This window comes from Colletotrichum siamense, assembly GCF_013390195.1.
Source record: "Colletotrichum siamense strain Cg363 chromosome Unknown KSG_Cg363_contig04, whole genome shotgun sequence".
NCBI classification, from domain to species: domain Eukaryota; kingdom Fungi; phylum Ascomycota; class Sordariomycetes; order Glomerellales; family Glomerellaceae; genus Colletotrichum; species Colletotrichum siamense.
In genome coordinates this window covers 4,721,504-4,748,558 of record NW_023501017.1, presented here as the reverse complement: position 1 = coordinate 4,748,558, position 27,055 = coordinate 4,721,504, and the positions used below count along the sequence as shown (strand labels likewise).

The 27,055-nt window shown below is 45.4% G+C and overlaps 9 protein-coding genes across 9 annotated transcripts; 3 read left to right on the top strand and 6 right to left on the bottom strand.

The window, feature by feature from the left end:
• Positions 1–16: 16 nt before the first annotated feature.
• CGCS363_v007169 (uncharacterized protein) lies at positions 17–1,384 on the bottom strand (the record flags this gene model as incomplete). The annotated part of the gene is made up of 1 exon (XM_036639018.1): positions 17–1,384. One exon carries the CDS (start codon positions 1,382–1,384, stop codon positions 17–19), a length of 1,368 nt encoding a protein of 455 aa, XP_036496176.1.
• A 656-nt stretch (positions 1,385–2,040) lies between these two features.
• On the top strand, positions 2,041–3,456 carry CGCS363_v007168 (uncharacterized protein; the record flags this gene model as incomplete). The annotated part of the gene is made up of 1 exon (XM_036639017.1): positions 2,041–3,456. The coding sequence occupies one exon, from the start codon at positions 2,041–2,043 to the stop codon at positions 3,454–3,456; it is 1,416 nt and encodes a 471-aa protein (XP_036496175.1).
• Positions 3,457–3,943: 487 nt separating this feature from the next.
• Positions 3,944–5,824, bottom strand: CGCS363_v007167 (uncharacterized protein; the record flags this gene model as incomplete). Its single annotated transcript, XM_036639016.1, has 1 exon — positions 3,944–5,824. The coding sequence occupies one exon, from the start codon at positions 5,822–5,824 to the stop codon at positions 3,944–3,946; it is 1,881 nt and encodes a 626-aa protein (XP_036496170.1).
• A 266-nt stretch (positions 5,825–6,090) lies between these two features.
• CGCS363_v007166 (uncharacterized protein) lies at positions 6,091–7,404 on the bottom strand (the record flags this gene model as incomplete). The annotated part of the gene is made up of 1 exon (XM_036639015.1): positions 6,091–7,404. The coding sequence occupies one exon, from the start codon at positions 7,402–7,404 to the stop codon at positions 6,091–6,093; it is 1,314 nt and encodes a 437-aa protein (XP_036496169.1).
• Positions 7,405–8,098: 694 nt separating this feature from the next.
• Positions 8,099–9,268, bottom strand: CGCS363_v007165 (uncharacterized protein; the record flags this gene model as incomplete). The annotated part of the gene is made up of 1 exon (XM_036639014.1): positions 8,099–9,268. One exon carries the CDS (start codon positions 9,266–9,268, stop codon positions 8,099–8,101), a length of 1,170 nt encoding a protein of 389 aa, XP_036496168.1.
• A 9,495-nt stretch (positions 9,269–18,763) lies between these two features.
• CGCS363_v007164 (Protein NIF3-like protein) lies at positions 18,764–19,784 on the top strand (the record flags this gene model as incomplete). The annotated part of the gene is made up of 3 exons (XM_036639013.1): positions 18,764–18,831; positions 18,885–19,060; positions 19,111–19,784. The coding sequence occupies 3 exons, from the start codon at positions 18,764–18,766 to the stop codon at positions 19,782–19,784; spliced, it is 918 nt and encodes a 305-aa protein (XP_036496167.1).
• A 262-nt stretch (positions 19,785–20,046) lies between these two features.
• Positions 20,047–21,055, bottom strand: CGCS363_v007163 (Vacuolar protein sorting-associated protein 51-like protein; the record flags this gene model as incomplete). The annotated part of the gene is made up of 2 exons (XM_036639012.1): positions 20,047–20,454; positions 20,543–21,055. The coding sequence occupies 2 exons, from the start codon at positions 21,053–21,055 to the stop codon at positions 20,047–20,049; spliced, it is 921 nt and encodes a 306-aa protein (XP_036496174.1).
• Positions 21,056–21,515: 460 nt separating this feature from the next.
• Positions 21,516–22,244, top strand: rmi1 (RecQ-mediated genome instability protein 1; the record flags this gene model as incomplete). Its single annotated transcript, XM_036639011.1, has 1 exon — positions 21,516–22,244. One exon carries the CDS (start codon positions 21,516–21,518, stop codon positions 22,242–22,244), a length of 729 nt encoding a protein of 242 aa, XP_036496173.1.
• A 213-nt stretch (positions 22,245–22,457) lies between these two features.
• Positions 22,458–26,755, bottom strand: ski3 (Superkiller protein 3; the record flags this gene model as incomplete). The annotated part of the gene is made up of 2 exons (XM_036639010.1): positions 22,458–26,574; positions 26,637–26,755. 2 exons carry the CDS (start codon positions 26,753–26,755, stop codon positions 22,458–22,460), a joined length of 4,236 nt encoding a protein of 1,411 aa, XP_036496172.1.
• Between the last annotated feature and the right edge of the window lie 300 nt (positions 26,756–27,055).

Here is a 27,055-nt window from a genome sequence, read left to right as displayed (position 1 = left end):
GACTGCTTGTTCGGCCTCACTGGCTCCTCGACCGGTCCTTGTCGTCTGCGTCGATGTCAGATTTGGGGTTTTCCAGGCCCAGCGCCAGCATCAGCGCATCAGTTTCCGCCGCGGCTTCCGTCTCTGCAGCAACGACCTTTTCTTTCGTCTTCTTCTTATCATCCCGAATCCGGTTGAATGTCTCCCCGACGGAGTACCTTCCTTCCTCACGGGGACCCCACACCTTCAACATCCAAACCTCAAACTCGACTTCGTTCCTGCACAGAAACCGGCCATTCTCGTCCTTGACCAGATCACCGTTCGAATCCCTCGCATACTCCAGCTCCATCTCCTCGTCTTCGCTTTGGGCTTTGTGACAGAACGACGACGGCCACCATCCAATCCAGTGGCTAAACCAGTCCGTGTCGAAGAGCTCGGAAGGATGTGTCGGGCTGGGAAGCTTCTGAAACTCGGTGATGGGGTGCCTAGGGTTAGTCTTGCCGGTTTTTGTCATGCACCAGACATGAGTGTGGGTGTAATCCAGGATCACGAGGCGCGGTTGGACCAGGTCATATTGGCCATGGCGCATGGTGATAAGGGCTTGGTCTGGGTCGACATCGCCAAATTCCATCCCCTGGTGCAACCAGTGTATTCCCTCTTCAATAAGTTGCCTCACAATTTCCTGCCTGGTCTCTTTGTGCAGCGAAAGCGAGATGCGTTGGCCGTTTGTATTCTGATGGAAGACATGGGTCTCATTGCGAGGAATCAAATCTCGAGTCTCAGGATGGCGTCGACACAGTGATTCGACGGACAGACCATCGACGTATTCCATAAGGATAACCGAAGCACATCTATACACCCTTTGCTTTTTTCCGTCGAGGCCAAGGTCGAATACTGCCACATAGGAGCCGTAGAACTCCGGCGCGATGTGCGGGAAACCGGTGAAGTTCTTGGCGTACAGGTGTCGATAGGCGCCATTCTCCCGACTGAGGGCTTTCTCGGCCGTCTTGTCTGCACTGCACCCGGGAAAAGGTGGGAAGAATACGGCGTCAAAGGACTTGCAAACGATCAATTCTGGCCAAATGCCGCCCTTCCGGGGGCCGTGGACGCAAGAGTCGTGGCTGCGGAGATGTTGCAGTGTCTTGCAGACGGTGATCTGAGCCCTTTTCCTTTTACCGGCTGATAGCGGTCTGACGATCTCGAGGACAACATCGGGAGTTGGCGGCAAGTTGGTCGGGTCGAAGCCCCGAACCCAGCCAGGAGGAAGGCCAGCAGATAGTGGATTTGGAATATAACCCTTGACGCCATAAGGATCGACCGGTTTATAGGAATAGAGGTTCAGACGCTGTGTCGGGTAGTAACGAGCGACTTCCAGTTCAATACTGGACTTGGATTTCTCGGACATGCTGGGCTACCGAGGTCGGCGGTCCACGAGGAGTCTGAGGGCAGGTTGGCGATTTTGCAAGACGGGCTGGTTGTGAGATTAGGCCGATGATGTCAGAAAGGAGTTGATAACGATCGAATTCCCCCTCGATAGCTAGTTGAGTAGGGATTGGGAAGGGGTTTGGAAGGGGTAGGGGGGGGCGGACAGAACCGCGATGGTCTCTTGCTGCTTCTGAAAAATCCTCAGATTTAGTAATGGAAAGTGATGAGATCAAACAGAGTCAAGGGAAGAGTAAAGGAGTTGGGTTTTGACGTTCCTAAGCGGCCGCTCAACGTAGAGGTATGTGATCCAAAAGTCACAGAACCTTTAAGGAAAGATTCGTGTGCTGTGCCTTCCGTAAAGGTTTCCAGGCTGAGCAACCTAGACAACGAGAGGCGCTATGCCCATGGTCGAAATCAGACTTTCCGCTCATTGTGTTTTTTTCTTTCTCTGTTTTCTCTTCGGCACTCCAGGTACTCCCAAACCGTAAATGTCGCTCTTGCGCAGCCGCTTCCGCATCTCTCTTCAAAATTCATGCAGCTCTTTCCAAAACCTTTCTAGGCACCCTCTGTTCTTCATCTTACCATCCTCTTTTCGCCCAACAAACCACAATCGACAACGCAGCATAGCACTTCATCATGGAGGAATTTATTGAGCTTGCAACCTGGGATAAGCCTGAGGAGATGTATACTGTTGGCAAAAAGCTGACCCTATTTCCATACGAGCCGGTACGCCCATATGGCACGCCCGCGTACCATCCACCTCGAGGCGTGCGCAACTTCGACCCCAATGCCGACTTCGCCAAGACTCAAGCCAAGGTTCAAATCGAGAAAATCATACGCGTTGGTCCCGAACGAGAGTCTCAAATCTTCAGCTGCAAGGTACTGGAGGCACCGGTCGAAGAACGCCCAGCCTTCTACCAGTCACCTCTCAGCCTGATCCCCAAGAACAAGGACTCCAAAGCCCGCCGCCCGCCCGTGGCTAGGAAGCTCGTCGGCAAGGTCTACGACAACACATGGCTTCCTAGCTGCTTTGTTAGCCCTAGCCCTGATACAGGTTACTTCAGCCGTGAGCATGCCGCCTACGCCTACTATCGCTGGAATAAGAAGACGGGCTACCCGCATACTATGCCACAGTTCTACGGTGGCTGGGTGACGAAAGTTAAGTATGGTACGAATATGATGGGTGAACCACAATTTAAGTACGTTGGTCTTATCCTCATTGAGTACATCGACGGCCGCTCTATTGAGGACCTATGTTATCGCGAAGATATCGAAGAAGGATACATTGACGAGCTCTGCCCTTATGAATTTTCTTTTGGCATTTCTGGCGAGGGCAACCAGATCAGGCGTGTTACTTTTGACGAGAAGAATCGACAGCTTGTTATCCAGATAATGCTCCACGGTATCTGCCAAGGTTTCCAACTCGGGGTCGAGCATCACAATCTTTCCCCGGAGAATGTATTCGTTACGTTAAGGAACGGTACGCAGGACTTGGAAGAATTACGAGTCGTGTTTCTTGATCACGAAGATACTCAGGTATGGTTCGAGACAAAATTTTCGGAACTCCCCGGGAATTTAAGCTACTGTTTACAGAAGCTCCCTTTCCCAACCCACCCTCGGGAAAGATGCAGCGTCAAGGGTTTGACGGAATTTCAAGGCTGGTGGCCTCCATCTGGACACGATCGTCCTGCAGACGAGGTAGAAAAAGTGTTTAAGCAGTGGCTTCTAAGTGAAGCGGTCTTTGGTCCCCTTGTTGAAGCGACGGACAAGAAAGACTTGGTCAAGCCGGACAAGATGCGGCCGTACGCCAACAAAAGGTATTCTACCTTCGACACGCTGGACTTGATTGGGGAGAGACAGGACGCAATGCGAGGCGTCATAATTCCTCAAGTTCTCAGCCTTCTACGCAACCTTGAAGACAAAGATTCTTTGGGGCAGGAGATGGAGACGGCTATTCAGAGGGCATTGGAAAAGGTCACCTTGCATAACACCGTCACAGGCTCGCGACACCCGCCTTCGCACCACAAACTTCGGCGAAGACGTCTTGATTAGGACTGTGCTGATTCTGGTATCGCATGAAGGCTACTCGGTAATGAATATACACTGTTCGATCCATGTTTTGATCTCACACTGCTGTAAGCCGGGATACAACTCTCATCCCAAATATACCTGCATCCACCATTATTACTTGCACTAAGTCCTCCCGCCTCAACCCTTCTCACACCTTATCCCAAGACGCACCGTCTCCTGCCAACACCACTCATAGTGCCATGCTGACTTTCTTTGAGAATTATCGCCTCGCAGACTCATACATGCATAGTGCACCTTTGAGTTAGGCTATCAAGTCTTTTATCAACTCAAGGAGCAACCCACCTTCCTCCTCCTGGGCGGGCACTTTGCGTTTTCCATTTGTTTTGCTTTAAAACCTTGCTGCAAACTTGCTTTTGTAGCGAAAGACCGGTCTTCTATTCTCTCTGAGTGGATCACGATGATGCTGCAGTGAGCGACGCAGGGGATCACGATGTCAATGAATGGAGTATCACGCTTCTCTGTTATGCTGATCAAGTGTCACACTTCCCTTCACTGGTCTTTCTTCCTTGGCCTCTCGATGTCGTCGAGCCCGTACCACTTTCAGAGCGTCTCGAACCTGCTCAACGTCTGGAACGTCGTGTGAGCTCCCGGCCTCTTCAGCCCGCAGATTTCTCAAAGCGTCCTTGAGGTCGCGAAGCTCTTGCGCTTTTTGAAATGCCACAGCCTGTCTAGCCTCTCTATCCTCATGAGCCCCGAAGAACTGGCGGAAGTAGTCGATCTCATCCTCGTTGTCATTGTCGTCCTCGTCATAGTCGTCGTCGTCGTCGTCGTCGTCGTCGTTGTTATTATCATCGGCGGTGGCGTCGTCCGTGACATCAATGGCAACATCCTCGATCTGTCCACCCTTCTGCTCCCGCCTCTCTTTCTCCTCGTACCACTCAGCGTGCGCATCTTTAAAGGCTCTCTTGGCCGCAGCAACCACTGCATCCATCGCCAGCTCCATCGATTTCTCCTTCACAGCGGCCCACTCTGCTGCCTCCTCGGCCTCCTTCGCGTGGTCCCTCAACCAGTCTCGTAACGCCTTCTCCACCGCGAATGCCTCCTTCGCCGCTGCCTCTCTCGCCCTCTCCTCTGCCTCTTGTATCAGGTACAAAGTCTTATAGACGGAGTATCTCCCCTCCTCAAACGGGCCGAAAGTCTCCACGAGCCATTCATCATACTCGACCTCGCATTTATGGCGGAGCCGGCCATTGTCATCCCTGATGCGAATCCCTTCGGAGTCACGGGCCCACTCGGCTTCTCTTGCCTCATTATCGTTCGTCGTCTCGTAGCAGTACGACGAAGGCCAAAATCCGATGGTACTATGTAGCTCCTCAAAGTAAAAAATCTGCATCGGGTGGACAGGCTTCGGGAGCTTTTGCAGGTCGTAGAGACGATGTCTGTCGACAGTTTTGCCGACACGCGTCATACACCATATATCGCTCATTGTATAGTCCAAAACCACCGCTCGGGGCACCTCCAGGTCGTGTTGGCCATTTTTGATGGTAATCATGATCTGGCGGGCCTCAATGGCCCCGAACTCCAACCCCACGTGCAACATCTTGACCAAGCCATCGAGCACTTGTCTCATGACCTCCTTTCTGTTCTGCTTGTGAAGTGCAAGGGTGACCGGACTACCGTTGGCATCATAGTGAAAGATGGGGAGCAGGTTGCGGGGGATGAGCTCATGCGTAGTGTCATGACGGGTACTTAGATTCTCCATTGAGAAGCCTTCGACATGCTCCATGAGAATGACCGGAACGCACCTGTAGGCTTGGTGCTTGTCCTCAAGTTCAAGGTCGATGAGGTTATCGTCTTCAAATCCAAGGTCAAACACTGCGACATATGTGCCATAGAACTCGGGTGTTGGGTGAGGGAAACCGGTCATCTTGTTCGAGTAGAGGTATCGATAGGCCCCAGCCTCTCTGCTGAGCGCCGCCTCCGCTGCCTTATCCACACCACGACCCCCCAGGATTGGGTAGAAAGGGGGGTCAAATGCCTTGCAGACAACGAGATCGGGCCATTGCTGACCCTCGCGAGGACCCTGGACATTGGGGTCATGGTGGTTCTCGAGATTCATCACAATCCTGCATGCGGTGATCTGATTGCACTTCTTGATGCCACAGGACAGGCCCTCGAAGACTTCAAGGATAAGATCCGGAGTCGGAGGTAGATTAGTCGGATCAAAGCCTCGGACCCAACCAGGTGTGAGGTCATCCGGCAAATTATTCGTCAAGTACTTTGTGGTTCCGTGGGGATCAACGGGGGTGTACGAATACAGATTCAGCCGACGGCCTGCCCTGTAGCGCCGAGCCTCCATTTCTATCTGAGGCCAAAACTTCTGAGACATGGCGAGTGCTGAGTTCTGGAAGCTGGAAGTGGTGGTGTGCTGATGATGGAGTATTATTGGTGATGAACTGTGTTGGTTGTGAGTGATGGCAGAGTAGTGTGACTTGTCGAAGCCTGATAAGCAGGCGCATGAAAATGGACAAGTATGGAGTCGTCCTGTGTTTTCTGCTGTCATGTGTTATGAGAGAGGTCAAACGGAGAAACAGCTTTGCATTGCGATACCTCTCAAGGTTACCCGTAGAGCTTGTTTTTGGAACCTGCTTGGTTTTAAGCCGTTGCCGCTGGCGTGTCCTTGGGGCTTTGTTGTTGCTCCGCAAGTCTTCTTCTCTCTTGTCGCTGTCGAAGAAGGTCCTCTTTGACCGCATCAAGCGACTTGAAGAGCGAATATTTGCCATACGGGTATGGCCATTCAGCGCCGTCCTCCAAACCCTTCTCGACTTCCGCGGCCTCGACGAGCGGACCGAACACCTCTTCGCTAATAATCCAATCTTCGTACTCCTTCTTGCTGTCGAAAGTAGCTGGTTCATTGCCGTACCAGCCGTCCGGGGGCGACGGAAACCAGCCGACAAAGTCGTCAACAGCCCTGAAGCCGAATCGAAGCCGTGGGTGCGGCGGGTATGCCAGGTGTTCAAGGAGCTGTTTGAGCTCTAACAGCCCTTGTGCCTCCGTAGTCTTGGACCAGACCTGCGCTCGCATATACCCAAGAAGGACAGCTCTTGGCTTTTCCAGGTCGAACTCCCCATCACGCATCGTGAGATAGATGTTCTTCGGTTCAAACATTTCGTGTTTGACGCCGACGTGAAGATGGCACACGGCTCCGTGTAGAGCCTGCTTTAATATGTCTTGGCAAACTTCTTTCTCTAGTTCGAGACAAACCTGGCCCTCTTCCGCATCATCGGAATCGTGAAAGAAGACACGACCCTCGAAAGGGAGAAGCTGACCATATTCGTCCCTATGACAGAGAGCCTCGATTGAATGGCCGATTATATGCTCCCTCAGAACAACACCAACGAAGCGTTCAGTCACACGGCCAGTAGATCTCTGTCGGGCTTGGATGCGTGCAACCCAGCAGCCATAATACTGAGGCGCAAAGTGGGGGTGACCTGTTAAGCCCTTGGTGAAGAGATGTCTGAGAGCTGCATCTGCGCAGCTCAGATTTCCGTCAGCTTGCTCGTCATTGTCGTAGGGAGCACCTGTGCCACCAGGGTAAAATTCTGGATCGAAGATCTCTGCAACAATTTGCACCTTGACAGGCTCGCCGTCCTTGGTCAACTGAGTGAGTTCTTCCGGTGATCGTTGATGCTTGGGGGCGTCAACCAGATTGCAGGCAAGGATTTGGGCAAGATGATTGTCACCGCCGTGAATCATCTCGTCAATCTCGATGACTGCGGCTTCCTCGGCCCTGTTGTTCACATTTGTTGGGTCAAAGTTTCTCATCCAACCTGGATGGAGGTCGCGGGGCAACGGATTGCGCGTGTACTGTGAGCGTCCGTGGGGTTCTGCGGGCTTGTACGGCCATAGTTCTAGTTTTGTTCCCGGATGATACTGCTTCGTGGGTGATATGTATCGGAATGTCGACATTTTGTTGTAATTATGCTCCGGAGGTTCTGCAAGGAAATCTGGATCGAGAACTACTTTTCGACTCTGGTACAGGTTGAGATGGTTGATGGCTGCTGGTCAAGAAACGCAGGGTAAGATGAGGGTAGTGATGAAGGTGAGGGGGGTTGGGTCGGTTTGAGACGCAGTAGACACGGCGCACAAGATGAAGAGAAAATGAGAAGCCGCAGAGGTGGGCTTGGGATAGTTATGGGTGCCCTTGCTGGGGTTCACAAATGGTCGATCTGGAGGATTTCAATATTCCCTCTCATGATTTGGGCATACTTCTTGCAGGATTGGTATCGACTTTGGGACCAAGCATGTTTGCTGTATTAGATCGACTGCTTCTCCTGTGTCTTTAACCTACCTTACCGTGGTTACCGTTACTGTATCGTCGTCGTCGTCGTCATCGCCGCTCACATCGTCTTCGATAAGGGCAATGAAGCACACAGGACATAAAGCCGCACAGACACAGGGAAGTTAGGCGGTCTCTTAATTTCTTTCTACTATTTGTAACCTTTCGTCTGCGCAGTGGACAGATTGATATCGGCAAGAGCCTGCACATTTGCGTCACTATCTTTCTTGAGCTCTTCCTCCTCTAGCTTTCTGCGTCTCTCCTCTCGTTCCACCAAGAGTTTTGGCTTAATTGGGTCGAGCGTCTTGAATAGAGAGTACTTCTTTACGGATGCGGCCACTCAATGCCCTCACCCAGCTCGGCCTCCACATCCGCAGCCTCAACCAGTGGCCCGAAAGCCTCGTCACTCACAAGCCATTCATCGAATTCAGCTTCGTTATCGAAGTCATCTGGCTCGTCGCCCTCCCAGCCCACTTCAGGGGAGGGCCACCATCCTATGAAGTTCTCAAGTCCTGTGACACTAAACCGCTGGAAAGGATGAGGTGGATGGGGAAGATGCTCCAGTAACTGTACGGGACCCTTGGGGCCCTTGGCCATTTTTGTCTTTGACCATACCTGTGTGTTCGTGAAGCCAAGCAGCACAGCCCTCGGCCAATCCAAACCCACCTTTCCGTTGCGCAAGGTGATGAATACCTTGCGCGGCTCGAAGACATTATGCTGAACGCCGATATGCATGTGTTCGACGAGACCATTGACGGCCTGCTTCATGACTTCTTGGCACAGCTCCTTGGAAATTTCCAAAGTGTGGAATCCATCGTCAACATCTTCGGGTATGTGGAAAACGACGTCGCCATCAGGAGGAACAAGTTCGTCGTATTCATCGCGATCGCAAATATCCTCAATTGAGTGGCCACTGATGTACTCCTCGAGGACAAGGCCGACGTATCTGAAAGCGTTCTTGTCGTACGTATCAACACGGGTCGCCCAGCAGCCGTAATATTGGGGAACGACATGTGGGTGTCCAGTCTTATTCTTCGAGAAGAAATGCTTGAGTGCGGCGTCAGTGCGGCTGAGGTTGCCATCGGCCTGTTCTGCGTTGCTGTAAAATGTGTACTCGTCGCTGGGGTAGAACTCGGTGTCGTAGAGGAAGCCGACTACCTGCGTGCCATCTCCGGGCAGCCTGGCAGCATCGCCCCGATACGAAACTGGCGGTTGAATGACGTCGAATAGAATGACCTGAACCGTGTTATTGTTGCCTCCGGAAATGACCTTGCTGACTTGAAGCACGGCTTGCTTGTCGACATCTTCCTTGCGTGTGCTGCGAGTCATCTCGAGATCGAAATCTCGAAGGTGATCAGGGGGAAGATCATCCGGTAGAGGATTCCGAGTGTACTCAGACAGGCCGTGGGGCTGCACTGGCTCATACTGCCAAAGAGTCAAACGCGTCCCGGCCTTGTACTGCTGGGCGGCCGTGATGTATTGAGATGGGAACATCTTGTAGCTGACAGAGATTGCGTTGATGGTTGAAGAAGGTCGGGCTGTCGCACGTGTCGAGTACGCTTGAAGACGCGGTGGCAGGCTCGGCAAGAACAAGAAGTAAGGGTGATGCTGGGAACAGAGAATTTGAGTAATTCTGAATTCAGATGGTGCAGGTCAGCAGGCTCAGTGTGTCAATTTCATTCTGGCAGATAAGCCATTTCTAATAGGGAGAAGGGTTGTAGTGGCTGATACTCATCAAGGTTACCTACACACGGAATTGGGGGCTTAAACACATAAATAGGCCGACCTTGACATCACATAAGTAGTTATCTTGGAAGGAAGTAGCAAGTAGTGGGTAGCACTGTACACTAGGAGAAGTTCTTGATTGTCTTCGCTTTTGATGACATTGTGAAAGGCATGAAAACAGTCAACACGCCCCCGTCAACTCAACTCAACTCAACGGACGGCAGAGATGACGACAATAAGGACGACAACGATAGGGACGACAGCAGTAGACACGTATTGAGCATAGCACATGAAGGGTAGGAGTTGCTTTTCCCTCGTGTGATGTGGACAGAGCATTTCGGCCCTCGGTGCATTTTGTGAAGAATTCTTTTGTGAATTTTTGTATAACCAGGGATATATGAGAGGTCCCCCTTACTCTAACTACTCCCTATATATCTAACTACCCCTATTAACTACTACTACGCTATAGCGATCGTGTATATATCCTTAAGTTCCTTTAATAAAACGCTATACTTTAATAATACGAGATACTTAATTTAATTAATATTATATAGCTTATTCGTTTTAAAGTTTATTTTAATATACTTAAAATATCTCTATACTTTAGCTTAATAATATATTATTTTATTAAAGTATATTAATAGAAAGTAGTAGTATATTTAATATACTATTAAACTTTATACTAGGGGATTAAGTTATATATATAAAAATCTATATACTTTATCTTAGTTCTTTTAAGTAATTATAAAGAGGTTATTACTACTTTTAAAGTAATAATAGATAGTATTAACGTAGTATAGTAATAATATCTTAATATTAAAGGAGTAATAAGTTATAGTAGTGTAAAGAGGGAGATACTTACCCCTTAGCGATTCGCGCTCTCTTTATATACTTTTATAAGTAGCTATAGAGGTTTCTCTCCTAAGCTATCCTAGTTCTCAAATATTTCCCCGTGAGAGTTATACGGCAGTTAATAAGGTGCGCCTCTAGGCGGCAAACTGCGGAAGAAAAGTTAGAAGGGAAGAAAGATTCGGCCCTCGGTGGACCGTTTCCCCCAGGCTTTTGCAACATTCAAGCGCACTTTGGTGGCACGAAGTTACTATGAGGAGGGTTATGGCTTTTCTATGGCCGCTCCTTGTTCCATCGCCTTCTTAGCCCACTTGGCGCGAGGTAAAAGGTGGTTGGTCTTTCGCTACGAAAGCGAATAGACACCTGAGCTGTGAGAGTGTCAAAAATTCAAATTGTCCAAAAACGGCAAAAGGATATGTTCCGAAACCGAGAATCGAACTCGGGGCTATGCCTAACCTCGCATCACGGATGAGAGGGCATCATGTTGGCCACTACACCATATCGGATGGATGTGTGATTGTTGAAGTGGGGAGACGGCAAAGCTCTTCATCAACGAAGACGCCAAGGTGGGGCTTCTCTCTTCATTAACCAGGTTGGCAGGACAAGCACAAGTTTCGCGCTAGATGATGCCTCAGGGTCGAACAACCACTTCAGACATCTCAAATGGTTGGAAGTCGATGATAACATGAGAGCAAGTCGATGAAGGTGATGAGCAGTGATGCAGGATATGAGATTCAAGAGCTGGCATGAGTGACGTGGAGGTGGATTGCAGTTCTCCGGGGCTTACGTCAGAGCTCCAATGACTAATCGCTGCTCAGTATCGCACTCATTTGCGTTTGCCCTTGCCGAAACCCCTGTAAATGCGGGATTTTTAGGTTTCAGCTACACCACTACCCTAAATATCAATTAATATTATCGTTTTTATTATTTTTAATTAGTTTACTAGTAATTAATACTATTTGTATTAATTTATTTATATTTTAACGTTATTTATAGCTCTAGGAACTATATAAAGCATAATATATATATTTAGGGGTAAGATCTTATTATATATAATAGTATTAGCTTATAAATCCTTATAAACCTAAGATTTATTATATATATTATAAAATCTAATATAGTATAAAAGTATAATATATATATATACTAATATAATATATAATTAACTATATAATAGTTATAAAGAAGTTATTCTCTCTTTTATTAGCTTTTAGAAAGATTAAGCTAAAGTTTATAACGTTTTAATATACTTAATTAAACTTAAAATATATTATTTTTAAGGAATTAAGCTAATCTTAGTTATTAGTACTTATAAAGTTATTTATAAAGTTAATAATTACTAGAAATAAATATAGAGGTATATCTTTATATAATAAGAGTTTTATAAACTTATTACTAATAAGGGTAAATCTAAATTTATATAGCTATACCTAAAGAGGTAGTAATATTTATAAACTAACTAAAATTTAAGTTTATATATTTTTAAGTAGATTATATATAGTTTTTATAAATTAAGTTTTAAATACCTCTTTAACTAAGATACTAAATAATATAAATAATATTAATATAGAAAATAATATAAATTAAAAAGAAGAAGTTAATAATAAAACTAAAGAAAAAAAAATATCTATTTAGTATAAGATAATTAATATAATAGACCTAGAAAACCTTAAAAATACTAGATTTATAGAAGAAGAAGAAGTTAAACTATACTAAGAGAAACTTATTTTTAATACTACTAATAAACTTTTTAACTTTAAAGAACTTATTTTACTATTTAAAATTTATTAGTTTAAAATTCTTATTTAACTTAAGGTTATATTTCTTCTTAGCTTTAAGTTAAAGTTTAGCTTTAATATCTATACTTATATATTTAAGACTTATAATCTTATTATTAAATTTATAATATAGTTTAACTATAATATTATAAAATAACTACTAAAAAAGTTTAATTATTTATATAAAGATTATTAAGTTATTATTAAAAATATAAACCTATTTTATAAGTTTAAATAAGAAATAGTTTTAAAGAAAGGTTTTAAGTAATACTTATTAACTTATTAATAGTATTTTATATATTAAGATTAACTTATTAATATTATTACTAAGGATATTAAGTTGGCCTCTGGCCGTTCACTGTGATTGTTACCTGCTTAGAGCGACAGACCTCCTAACTCCGCGCCTCCTGACAATACACACAGCCTTCGGTCACGTGATCCTCTCCCAACCTCAGCCGCACTTACATGTGCACGTCAGTCAGCGCGTTCTCTCCTTGCTCTCCGCGTTTCGTCCAACCGTGCTGACCCGTCTCCAAGCACCAGACAACTTCACTATCTTCAACTTCACTTCGGTAACGATGTAGTTTGTGATTACTCAATTACTTAATTACTGACTACTGAACTGTCGACCTATCCTCTCTCTCGCGCATCACCCGCGCCGCCAACACCGTCCCCATCACTGCTTCGCCGTCCGCCATAGTGGCTTCTTTGGAAGCAAGTCGTCACTGTCGTTGTCTTCTTGTTCGATCGGGCCGGCTGACGCCTTCGCAGCAGCTGTGCCGTCGTCAGCAACGTTCTCTCTGTGTAATCGGCGCAAGGCGTACTCACCGTCTCTATGCGAGCCTTGCGTCCTCTTTGGCACCCTTGAGTGCCTCAGAGAAGAAGTCCTACTTATTAGGGTGGCTAAGGATATAGTTGAACTTCGCGTTAATGTTGTCTAAGGCTTTCTTAGCGAGAGGGATAACGTCGCTACCTATAGGGGCTTCTAGGAGGCTTATCGACAGAGCTATTAGGATGATATGCTTTTGGTTTTCTTTGGATTGTTCTTTGAATGGGAGCTTCTCGTTAAGCGTGCTGAGGTTGAACTTGTTCTAGATGCGTCGTGCGTTGTTCACAGAGATAAGCGCGCCGCCTGGCTTGCGCTCGGCGAACTTGAGTGCTTTGCGTGGTGTGGATATCGTGAAGGATTTGTTGTGGGTTGTAGGAAGAGGAAGAGGGAAGGGCATGAGGCCCTGCGTGCAGCAGAGCTTTTTATGCTTCTGGCTGTGAGAACCTCTTGTGACGACCTCTTTGGTTGAGGAGTTATCTCCGTTTGGTGGCGTTTGCACCTTGCTGGAAGGTTCAGTGAAGCTGTCGCTAGGCTATGAGAGCCTCAGTGACCCCTTCGGCCCTGATGTGATCGGCCCCGCTACGTGCGGCGCCGCTGGCCCCGCGCTGCGCGGCTGGCGCTGTTGCTGTTCCGCTGGTCTATTCGGCCAGGGCGTGCGTTCGACTTTGTGTGGTGATGTTCAGAGGGTTTGCCTGCTAGCAGGAATGTATGGGGTTTCTGTACTGTTTTCCTTAATTGGTAGAGGGCATAGGTTAAAGTGCCTATATAGTGTTTCTAGAATTGTGCCTGCGTATAGGGTGAATTTTGCTGTAGTCTTTTTGCGGGGGGGCTGCGTCGTAACTATAAACTCAAGGATATTAAGTTAAAGAAATAACTAAAGCTATTAATAAGTATAAATAGTTTAAAGCGTTTATTATAAAATTATATACTTATTATAGTTATTTATTAATAATAAGCTAAAATACTATTAGTACTACTATTTTAACGCTTTATACTATTATCTTAATACTCTATATATTCTATAATTAAGTAGAGCATTTTAGTTTAATAAGTAATATCCTTTATATTTAAAACGCTTTAATTTATATTTAATATACCTCACTCTATAATATTAACTTTATAAGTAGTATAAGTAAATAATAATAACTATAATATTATATTAAATTAACTAATACTATTTAAAGTATAGTTTAAGTAATATAATATATAATCTATATTAATTTAATAACTTAACTTAATACTAATAGAACTTTATATATAAGAGTAATAAGTATAAGCTATTTATTTAGAATTATAGTATAAATAGAAATATCTACTTACTTTTAAGTATAACTCCTATTTAGATAGTAATAATAAATATTACTATTATACTAATAGGAGAGTAAACCTTAAGTATTATTAAATATCTAAGGATATTATAGCTAAATAGGTATTAAAGATTATAAATAGTAATATTATTATTAAAAAACTATTAACTTTAATACTTAAGATAATTAAAACCTTAGCTAATAAGAAGAAGATAATAAAAAAGATTATATTAATAAGTAAAGTAATATTAAGTATAATATTAAGTAGTTAAGTAACTTAAGATAATACTCTTTAAGTATTATTAACTAGAAATAGATTTTACTTTATAAATTAAATTAATATATTATTACTTTATATATTATATATAATATTAATATTTATAGCTATATTATTAACCTCCTCTATTAGTTCTATTATTTACTTTTATAAAGCTCTCTATAAAAACTTTAATATTATTACTAATAAAAGTTAGTACTTTTCTAGCTATACTTTATTTTAAAGTACTAATTCTATTATTATTACTAGTTATACTTAAAGATAAGCTTACTCTTAATCTTATCTTATAATATTTTAAATAGTTATAGAAAAATATACTATTTAGTATTATAAAATAAAATATAGCTTTCTACTAATTATTAATAGATATTAAGGATAAAGTAATTAATATCTATTAATTTTAAAAATTAGATATAGAATAGTTTAAAAACTTTAAAATTCTATTAAGTTTTATATTTATAATTAAAAGTAAAATTAAATAATTCTTAAGTAATATAGAGGTTATAAAGTAGCTTATTAATTTTATATTTAGGTTTAATAAGTTAAGTATAGCTATATAAAAGGATTTAACTAATATATTTATATATAAACTTTTAATATAAACTAAGAAATAGCTTAATTTATAAAGATAAAGAGTGAATATTTAAGAATAATAGATTAAGAGAGTAAAAACTTTAATAATAAAGTTAGTAGTATATAGTTTAGATTTATTTTATTTATTTATTTACTATCTTTAATAACTAAATTTATATATAATATATTTAACTAGCTAATATATATATAGAAATAAAAAAATATAGAGAGTAATATATTATTAATTTTATTAACTTTATTAAAAATATTTAATAAATTATTATAAGAAGTAGTTATTTAGTTATATAAAGTTATCTTTTTACCTTATAAGTATATTAACTTACTTATATAGTATATTTATATTTACTTTAAGAGGAAATATTAAGTATTTAATATACTTTTATATTAGCTAGAACTATATAAAATATATATTATATATATATATAATATTATTTTATAAGTATTTTCTTCTCTAATTTTTAAATAAACTAATAGTTCTATATAACTATAATTAAATACTTTTAATACTTCTTAATAAATAGAAAGGATTAGTTTAAAGTTTATTATATATCTAAAAGTAGAATAACTATTATATATATATTAAATAATTATTATAATCTCTATTTAATATCTCTCTTAATATATTTATAATATATAAATTATAGATATATATTATTTATTAGTAAATTATTATTAAATAGGTATAATCTATATAGTAGTAGACTTTTAGGTTTAATATTATTACTAAACTAAGCTTATAAGTAGATCTTTTTAACTAATAATATATTTACTCTAAGGAACTATATTAAGCTTTTTAGTATATTTTTATATTACTTAGAGCTATATAAAATATATACTAAGTAGATATATAAAGTTATACTATAGGTCTCTTCTTTTATTTCCTAGTAAATATTATCTTAGTTTTTTATAATAGTAATATAAACCTTTTACTAATTAATTAGTATAAAATAAGGTAACTAGTTAGGTTAATAATACCTTTATAGGTAAACTAACTATTATAAAACTATTAAGTTTATATTATTATCCTTATTTAGTACCTCTCTTAATATATTAATTATAAATAAACTATAAATATATACTATTTACTAATAAACTATTAGTAAATAGGCTATATAGAAATAGACTTTTAGGCTTAATATTATTAATAAGCTAAGCTATTTAGGGAATTATTCCTACTATTAACTACTAAATCCTATTAGCTAGAAGCTAAGTAGTAAAAATAATTACTATATAATATAAATTTATTATATTTAATACTTTTTTATATATTATTAATTAGTAGCCCCCTATAATATATAAATATATAGACTATATATAGTTATCTACTATTTTTAACTATAATTATTAGCTTTTCTTCTAGTTTTTATAATTATAAGTTTCTCTTCTAGCTATAGTAATACTATTAAGTTAAATATACTTAAAAGGATATTAGCTATAACCTCTATAATAAATATTATTAATAAGTATATAGGTATTAGTATACCTTATTATTATATAATTATTATACTTAAATATAGTTTAAATAGAGAGATATATATATAGTTAAGCTAATAGAAATATAACTTTAATAATATATAGCTATATTATATTCTTCTATCTATATAAGATTATTACTATATTTAGCCTATTATTTAGTAAATACTTTAGAGATAAAATTATTATTAAGCTTATAAGTTTATAACTTTATAATATTTTATACTTAAGCTTTACTTCCTTTATTATTAAAAGAATCCTCTTTTAGTATATTAATCCTATAATATTAAAAGTAGTTTATAATCTACTCTAAGTATAAACTAATAGTAATAACTACTTTATAGAGAAACTACTTAAAGAATATATTTATTATATCTACTTACTTATAATATATAAAATAATACTATAGATATACTTTTAAATTACTAAAAAATACCTCTATAAAGTTATAATCTAATAAGTATAGAAGTAAGTATAATAAATAAATATTAATAGTATTATATACTATCTAAAGCTTTAATATATAATACTAACTTATATTATTTATAACTAAAACTAAGTTTTACTTTAGGAATAAGTTTATAAGTAATAATATTAAGTACTTAATCTAATATAAGAAGCCTTCTTAGTTTATATAGCTAAAATATATAATATAGTAAAGAATATTATTAAGAGTAAATACTAATAGTATATAATACTATTCTCCTTATTTTAATATATTTCTCTTTAAAAATTAAAAACTTCTTAGTAACTATACTATTTTTTTAGCTCTATTATAGTAATTAATACTACTTTTATTAATAAAAATAAACTAATTAGCTCTAATATTATAAATATCTTATTAATACTTTAAGTATTTTTTATTATTTCTCTATAGAGTAATATATCTAATTTTCTTCTTTTATTATTATATTACTTTTAAGTATTATAAAATTATAGAGATTAATACCTCTAAATTAAACTTATTAATAAGAAATATCTATAGCTTATTAAGATAGATATCTAACTTATTATATAATAGCTTAAGTATTACTTTTTTATATAATAATATTAACTTATAGTTACTAAAACCTTTTAGTTAATATAGCTTTAGTATATCTTCTATAGTAATAAATAAAGTATAATAATATTAAATAGTATATTTTATATATTAAACTATATTTACTATAGCTATAATACTAAAGAATTTAACTAATAAAAGCTTCTTAAGTAGAGCTTTTTACTTTATATTAAGGAGTAATAATATTATTTAGTATATATAAATTATTTATTTAATTAATTTATATCTCTTTATCTTAATACTAATATATTAATATATAATAAAATTAATAAAGAAAAATAAAAGTTATAATATATTAGCTAAACTTAAGCTATTTATATTATATTATTAATATATATTATAGTTATAGCTATAGCTTTCTATTATATTTATATATTATATACTATAAGAAGTATAAATATAAAAATATTACTTTATTTATCTAAGACTATTTTAACTAATAATTAGACCTATATTTAATTTTAATAAGAATAGTTTAACTTTATAACTTATAAGCTTAAATATAACTAAAAATATAATATTAATAAGATTTATTATAAGGGATATATAATTATATTAATAATAACGTTAATTTAAGTTTATAATACTATATAATTATTATATATTATCTATAATTAATTAATAATAGTAGAAATAATAGAAAATAACGAAAAGATAATACTAATTGATGTTTAGGGTAGTGGTGTAGCTGAAACCTAAAAATCCCGCATTTGCAGGGGTTTCGGCAAGGGCAAACGCAAATGAGTGCGATATGCATGTAACAGGGGCACAAACAACCTCTGAATTCGGCTTCGACATCTCATAGAAACAGCTTCATACGACCGCCACGACTTCGAAAAACTGTCAGAAAGGTCAATTTCGTCAATTGGAAGAGTGTGTTCAGATACCCATATGCTTCTCATCACACTATGCTCACTAGCCTTGGCAGCACCATCCCTCACATGAGTACCAAGCTTCCAAGGGCATCAGCGCATATAAGTCGACGAGTTTGCGGGGCAACGTTCACACCTCGAATTCGTCTCCCTTCAACAACACACGTCCCTCGAGCTCACTTCACAACAAGTATCCGCCTGCGACAAGCACAGGACGTTCTCAAAATGGCCGCCAGCAACAAGTACTCCTCCCCCAGCTTCACCAGCCTGGTCGTGGATGCTATGAGAAAGCAGTAAGACCCCGCACCCCCCTCATTCATACATCTCACACTCACAACCGCCACAGCTACCCCGAAGAGCTCGCAGACAGACGCTGGGACAACGTTGGTCTTCTCCTCGGTAATATCGAGACTCCGGCTTCCCGCCAGCCCAAATCCCCCGTCGTTCTCCTCACAAACGACCTCACCTACGCCGTCGCGGAGGAAGCAATCCAGAAGAACGCCAGCGTCATCGTCAGCTACCGTCCGTTTTACCACTCTCCTATCCATCACCAAATCTAACCATCCTTCCAGATCCCTTCATCTTCTCCGGCCTCAAGTCAATCACCACAAACGACCCGCAACAAGCAACCCTCCTCCTGCTTGCCGCCCATGGAATCGCAGTCTACTGCCCGCACACCGCCGTCGACGCCGCCCCCAACGGCCTCAACACCTGGCTCGGCGACATCGTCTCCGGCGGCCCCGCCACCTCCTCCACCACCGCCGCGCCCTCCGAGCGCACCGTCGTCACCCCGCTCTCCTCCGCCCCCGCCGGCTTCGAGGGCTCCGGCTACGGCCTCCTCTGCACCTTCCGCCAGCCTGAGTCCCTCGCGGCCATCATCCGCCGCGTGGCCGAGCGCGTCGGCATGCGCCGCGTTATGGTCGCGAGCCCGGACCCGAAGCGGGTGTCGACGGCGCGCGTCGACGCCGTCGCCGTGTGTGCCGGCAGCGGGTGGGACGTCGTCAAGGGCGCGCGCGCGGACGTCATCGTCACGGGAGAGATGAGTCACCACAATGCGCTCAAGGCCGTGCAGGAGGGCAAGACGGTCGTGACGGTGTTCCACAGCAACTCGGAGAGGGGGTACCTGACGGAGGTGATGAAGCCCCTGCTGGAGGGCGAGTTGAAGGGTCAGGAGGCGGGTGTGCAGGTGTTTGTGAGCGAGGCGGACCGGGATCCGTTTGACATTATTGACATTTCGGAGTTGTAAGAGGCGGGGTCAGGGGTTCACAAAAAGGAGAAGCAGGTCTAGAAAAAAGTGAAGAGATTATGAATTTGTGCGGGGAAACGATTCCCATAGCAATGCAAAGGTATTCCACCACCGGATATGTGTGATGTGAGATGTGCAAATCCCCTGCTGTATCGTTCAGTTCTTCCGATTTAGTCTATATCAAGTATTTCAGCCCAGTAAGCAGTCAACTAACGCCACAACACCCTCGCTATGCCCTTAAACAACCGCACCTCGGTCTCCCTCAAGACCTCCCACTATCCTTCGAAGTCCTCACGCTGCTCTCTCCTGTGCCCCTCAACGCCGCATCGCCCTCCTCAAGACACTCCACTACGTCTTTCCCACCGACGCCCTTCTCTTTCCAAACCTCGAGCAACCGCCTCGGCATTTCCCACAGGCTCCTCGCCTCCTCAACCCTGCCATCCTTCACCAGCCTCCGCAACTTCTCAGGCGTCCCCAGCACCTCCTTCGCAAGCTCCCTCGTCCTCCGCCGCCTCGCCGCGGCCTCCTCATCCAAGCGCTCCTGCGACCCGGGCGGCGCCACCGTCTTGCGCAGCGCCTCGCGGATCGAGCTCGCCTGGGCATATATACCCGCGATGGCCGGGTCAAGTGTCGACGCCATGGGGTTCAGGGGGTCCATGTTCGCGCGCATCTAGAAGCTCAGCGTCAGCAAGACCACACCCTCAATAGTTCACGGTACTCCTAATAAGGACAGGGGAGGGCAGAGAGAGCATGCTCACCTTTCGAATCGTCTCCGTGGCAGATATCAGCTTCGAGTAGTTGTCGTACACCAGCGCCTTCTTCTCCGCATCCAGCGCGCGGATCTCGCCCAGCACGCGCGTGTACACCCTCAGCAGGTCGTCCAGCGTGTTCTCCGCCAGCGCTTTGCGCACGTACGCCTCGGCGTCGAAGCTCGCGTTGTCGAGCTCGCTGGGCGGGACCTCGCTGTGTTCTGCGATGCCGCCGCCGCGCTCCGAGGAGACGTCGTCTGCGTCGGTGACTTCGAGGGACGGGGTGGTCGTCCCCTTTTTCAAGTTGTAGTACTCGCGGAGGGCGGCGCGGTTGGCGCGTTTGGAGGGCGCTGCCGCGGTGCCGGGGGCACCGAAGGTTGCTGAGGAGGACGGGTTCGGGGAGGATGTTGCGGAGCGCGGGGCGTCGAGGGAGGGGCGGGTTGAGGATGTTGGGGTGTGTGGCTGCGCGGACACGCGGCGGGTGAGGGCGGGCGGTTCGCGGGGGGAGGCAATTGAGGCCATTTTCGGGTGCCGTTTTGATTTCTAGTTTCGGTTGTTGAGGGGTAGATTGCACATAAAGGAGGGACGGGGCCGATTGAGGCTGTGGTGGTGTGACGCGCAGGGACGCTGCTGTGAAGCTCGTGATGGTTGACGGTTGCGGCGCGAGGCTGCGCTGGAGGATGACGGGGATGCTGGCGATAGGTCGACAGAGCTCGTGTGGGGTAGCGGCCCCTTGGACTTCAGCTGTTCAGCGAGGCTGCGCTAGCATGCACATGCAGTGGCTCTAATTTTGGAGATCTATAGTGGGGCCGGGTCCGGGAAGTTGGGGGTAGGTAGGTACCTTAAGTGCCTGCCAGCTTTTTACCCCACTGAAGCTATTCTCAAGTTGTGTTCTGCCCACCAAGAACCTCTCTTCCTAGGCACACTGCAAACCCAACAACATCAAAATGTAAAATTTCCTACCAAAACAACGGGCAGGAAAATGGACGCAACCACACAAATCCGCAACGCCCTCCACTCCCAATCCTTCCCGACGCCCTCCGTCCCCTGGACCACGACCCTGACCTCGCGCGTCCCAACCCCGCCGCTGCCCTCCCTCATCGCGACCGCCAAAGCGCGCCTCCTCGCCTCGGACCTCACGACGCCCAACCTGCTCGACCCCTCCTCGTCAGCGACCTTCCCGCCCGCGGCGACGGACCCGCAGACGCCGGAGACGACGCTGCCCCGCGACGTCCCCTGCCAGGTCCTCGACGTCGAGAACCTGGCCCTCTCGCGCTGGGAGCAGGTCGAGGAGCTCGAGGCCGTGGCGCGCGGCGAGATGACCACCGGCCGGCGCGTGGTGCGGCTGGCTGCGGCCGAGGAGCAAGCCGAGTACGATAACGTCGACGAGGGTGCTCCGGGGCGGACGCAGGCGGCGGCGGCGCCGCAGCAGCAGAGGAAGAATGCGACGCACAGACTTGTGCTGCAGGATTGCAAGGGGCAGAAAGTGTATGCGATGGAGCTGAGACGGGTGGAGAGGATCGGGGTCGGGGTTACGAATATCGGGGAGAAGGTCATGCTCAAGGCTGGGACGGTGGTGGCGAGGGGCACGGTGCTGCTTGAGCCGGAGAAGTGTGTGATGTTGGGAGGAAAGGTTGACGCGTGGCAGAAGGCGTGGATGGAAGGGCGGATTGCGAGGTTGAAGGAGGCTGTCGGGGCTGATCGGCCGTAGAGGGAAGGAATGTGATGCATTAGTTGGAGTTCGGGTATACCCATTTGACTAGAGAAACGATATGCATTTGCTTTGAACTTTTTTTCGTTTTATTCGTCCGTCTGGATCTATTTGATGGACACGTCCTTCACTATCACGAGCAACTTCATCTAGCCCTATTTGCCCATGACTTAACATCTGGCCTTTAGACAGATTCGGCCACGCTCGCCACATCTAGTTCCCGGAAACTGCCTCACGCAAAGAGTTCCAGCCGGCCACCGTCCACGGCGCCAAGAAAATGGCCGTCTGGGCATGCGCAGCAACACCCGTGCCGGCGTATGCCTTGGCCAGGTCCTCCGCCTCGAGCGTTCCCCGAGGCGGAACGCCCTTCTTGGCCACCGTCAACGCCATCTCGGCCGGGTACTCCTCGCCGCCAAATTCCGCCAGGTTCGACCACCCGTGCGGCAGATGTGGGTACAGCATGATGTCCGTCTGAATCTGGGTCAATACATCCTCGTCGGTGCTGTTCTCGCCGAGCTTCGCCACGGCGCCGAGCACCTCACCGATCTGGGACTGCTCCGCGTCTGCAATCTTATCGCTCGTGCGGAGGCCCTCGAGCTCGGCGACGACGGCCTCGACGGACTCTTCGTCGTTGTCGAGAACCGCAATGACGCCGAGGAGAAGAACGGCTTGGACGTGATCGGGCTGTTTCTCAATCACTTCGAAAAGGGAGTTGCGAGCCTTCTCGCGGGACTCTTCTGAGCCGTTAGCCCAGAGCACCTGAGCAAGGAGGCAGACGGCATCGGCATTGCCATCGGATTCCTCCAGAGCCGACTCGAAGCAGAGAAGCGCCTCGTCGATGTCTTTGCTGTAGTATTGCGCCAGGCCGACGGTCAGGTGAGCCGAGAGACGTGCCTTCTTGCGCTCCTCCTTTGTCAGCTCGTTGTCAGACTCGTCGCTGCTTAGCTGGAGCGCCATTTCACCGCACTCAACGGCTTGCTCGTACGAGCCGGAAGCCAAGTACGATCTGGCCAGGTCCGTCTTGGCGAGAGCGAATTGTGCGAGAGCTTGAGGTGACTCCGTAACCTCGAAGTCCGCCTCCAAGATGCCGCAGATCTTCTCAAGAATCTCGACGGCCTTGACGTTGTCGTGAGTGCGCTCCAAGAACATAGTCGACAGGTGTCCATAAGCCAAGTCCTGGGGCTTCAAGTTGTTGAGTTGGCCAAGCGCGAAGATGGGCTGGATGAGCGACGAGATGTTGGCGGACGTCGTGGTCAGGATGTAGTCAAACACGGAGACGGAGAACTGCCGCCTCGTAAGGACAGATGACGACTCCGCGATTTCCATGGCATGTGTAAACAGACCCCTCGCCTCTTTTGTCTTCCCATAGAGCAGCGCAACGAAGCCCTGGCCAAGCCAAGCATGCGCGTAATCGGGATCTGTCGACTGCGCGCGGTTGAAGGCCTCGTTGGCAAGTTGCATGTCGTTCTGCAGCAGGGCCAATGTGCCCAGGTTCGTCCACGCCGCAGGACTTCGCTCGTTGAGGTGCAGACTTCTGACGAAGGAATGCTGAGACACCGCCGGGCTGATTTCGCTCGTCACGACACCCAGCGAGTTCCAAAAGTCGGAATTTCCTGCCTCGAGCTCGATGGCCCGCTTGAAGCACTTCATAGCGGTCTTGAGATACACGCTAGACTTCTTCCGAATGCTTGATGGGAGACAGATGTGAGCTCGGTGCTCCGCCCAGCCTAGGTTGTAGTATGCGACGGCTTGCGCGTGCAAATCGTTGGCCGAGACATGGATTGCTCGCTTGTGGCAGAGGATCGTAGCGTGAATGCATCTCGTCAGGTCGACGCCTAGTCTCTCGTCTTCAGAGAATAGACCCTTGGCAGAAATGACACCAGTGCCAACATTGTCTACATCGGCAAATATTTCATAGGCCTTCTTGTCGCCACTGTCGATGAGAGCCATGATCGACTCGGCAGGGAACTCAATAGCCTTGCTTTGCACCGCAGAAAAGACGGAGCATGCGTCGGCAAGCGACTTCCAAAAGTTGAATGTCTCGACGACGGTCGCATCTGCCTTAGATGCAAAAGCAATGGTGTCCTTGGCAAGTTGAATTGACTTGCCAAAGAGACCCTTCTCAACACAGTCAAGCGCGTTATCAACCATGGTCTGCATAAGTGCGATGGCGACGCCATCTTCATTCGGCCGGCCATCGTTGACCTCCTGGTAGAGTGCAATGGCTTCGTCAAACTCGGCCAGTTCACGCTTGACGTTAGCAAGCATGTACTTGGTGAACCAAGTGTCGCCAAGAACTTCCTTGGAAGCAGTTTCTTCCAGCTTCTGCGCATTAAGAATAGCCTTAGTCGCGGCAATGTAGCGACCTGACGAGTAGTAACTTTCTCCTAAGCCCACCCATGAGTGGTAGTCCTCCGGCGATATCCTCAGGGCTGACTGGAAGGACACGATTGATTTGTGGAAATCCTGCTTGTTCAGCTCCGCAACACCAAGTGCTGCAAACGGCCAGCTGATGCCCTTCCTCTTCGAACCTGGCGGTGGCTTCACCTTGCCAGAATCGACCACCCGCTGAGCGACCAACTCGACTCTGTCCCAATCACCTTCGTCAGCAAATGATTGGGCCAGGCGCTTAGCTGCCTCGACTTCTGAAGATGAGAGCTCGACAGCCTTTTGGAAGCACCGTCTAGCCCTCTTCTTGTCTTTGGCGTAGTCGGCATAGTAGATGCCGAGGCTTGTGTACGATGGTGCGAAGTTGAGGTTGTTTTTGAGAGAATCCAGGAAGTATGCGTAAGCACCTGTGCGACTCTTGCGAGCAGCCTTTGAAGAATCTAGGTTCCACAGACAGGACCCCAGGCGGTACTGTGTCTGTGCAAGAAGATCCTTCGACGGAGGCGTCATCTCCTCGATCAATGGGACGGAGGCCTCCAGTTCCAGCTTGGCCTTCTCGTAGTCACCCTTGAGCGCCTGTACCCAGGCAGATTCAGTCTTGACACGGAGGTTGCTAGGATCTCTCTTCAGCGCGCGCCCAAAGAAATTGATGGCATCATCAAAGTCCTCCTCTTCCTCGTAAATGAGACCGACACCGATCAGCGCCGGGGTAGATGATGGATCGTGTGTGAGAACCTCTTCGAACAGTCTCTTTGCTTCGCCGTGGTTTCTGGGAGACTGATAGAATACCAGAGCTGTGCCCAAGTACAGCGAGAAAGAATCGCTCGTGTTCTGGAATGTCATACCGGTCTTTGTCCTCTCCGACTTCAGGAGATCCATGGACTTTCTCATCTGTTCCACGGTGCTCTCGTATTCCTCTAGATGCTGGTAGTACTCTCCCATCAAACGATGAGCGAACAACGAGTCTGACGTCGTGATACCGTCCGTCATCATCAGGATTCTATCCTGTTCTGTCAGCGGCACCATGGACACACCGCCACCCTCGTCGTCTTCACTCTCGGTCTCCTCTGCCTCGAGTGCGGCGGGCGTCGGTTTGGGGAACGGAGAGATGCTGCTGGTCAAAAAGCCAGTGATGACCTTGTACAGGTCGGTCTCAGGGAAGAATGTGCAATAGTCCCTCAGCATATTGACGTCCCACTCCTTGATCTCCTTGGCGTCCTTCCAGTTGATGGCAATCTCCCATGCGAGTCTGTAAGGGTGCTTGATAATGACCATGTCCAGGGCCAGCTTCAGAACGGCTTGAAGAGCGAAGCCCTTTTCGGGGCCAAGCGGCGCAACCAGCAGGCGGTCGTAACACCACTGGAGGAGCTTCTCCTCATACCTCCGCCGGAGCTCGTCATCGTTTGTCCAGTTGATGAGCTGTTGGTAAATGTACTCGAGCTTGCTCTGAGCAATGACCTCGCGCTTCACCTCGAGCGTGACCTCGTTCAAGCGCGCTCCTATCCTCGTCCGGCGCTCGCCGATGAGCGTGTTGATGCGCTTCTTCTCGTCGGTCTCAATGATCTGCGCCATGGTCTCGTAGGTCTTGGCGGGGTGCGGCACTCGGCCCTCAAGTGCAGGGTAGATGGGGCTTCCTGGGAGGATGACGCTCAAGGCGTCGATGTACTGGGCAGTGTCACCCTGTGATCTGGCAAAGTCGACAAACTTATCGATGACATCCTGGCACTTGTACATGTCCTCGGCATCACGGTAGATTTCTGCCAAGCTCACCGCAGCCTGGTGGTAGGCCTCTATGCGCTTGCGGTCCTGTTTCTCGTAGAGCTTAATGAGGCCCTGCCACGCCGCGGGCTCTTTGGGCTTCTGCGCAGCGGCAGTCTTGTACGCCTTCTCAGCCTCGTCGACGCGGTTTTTCTTGTCAAGAGCAAAAGCCAGCAAGATATTTCTGCGAAATTGCGTCAGCAGGCTTGCAAGGAAAATTGTCATTTGAGGAGAGAAGGTGCGTACGCCTGGTAGTGCTTGGGCTCGCGCTCGAGGAACTCAGTCGCCTTCTGAATGGCGTCGTCCCATTTTTGCTGTTTGACAGAGTCGCCAATGGCCTTCACGGCAGCCTTGGAGCTCGACATGGTGGCTGGCGACTGAGGGTGTGAATCATGAAAGTGAGGTCTTCTTCCGATGGCGGGGCATCACCAGTGACCAGGGTGGTGAGAGCTCGTAGGAGGTACTGTTTGTGAGACGACAAGTCCAGGTGCAATGTGTGGTGAGCGCTACAAAGTGCAAGCCCCACCACAGCAGCCACGGCGCCTCCCTTATTACATCATGCCCCGCTTTGAGCATTTGTGACGACCCGATAAGATAGGACGCCCGCTAAGCTCCACATCGCGACCCGTCTAAGGTACCTTACTTCGCCATAGACCTTAGTTTAT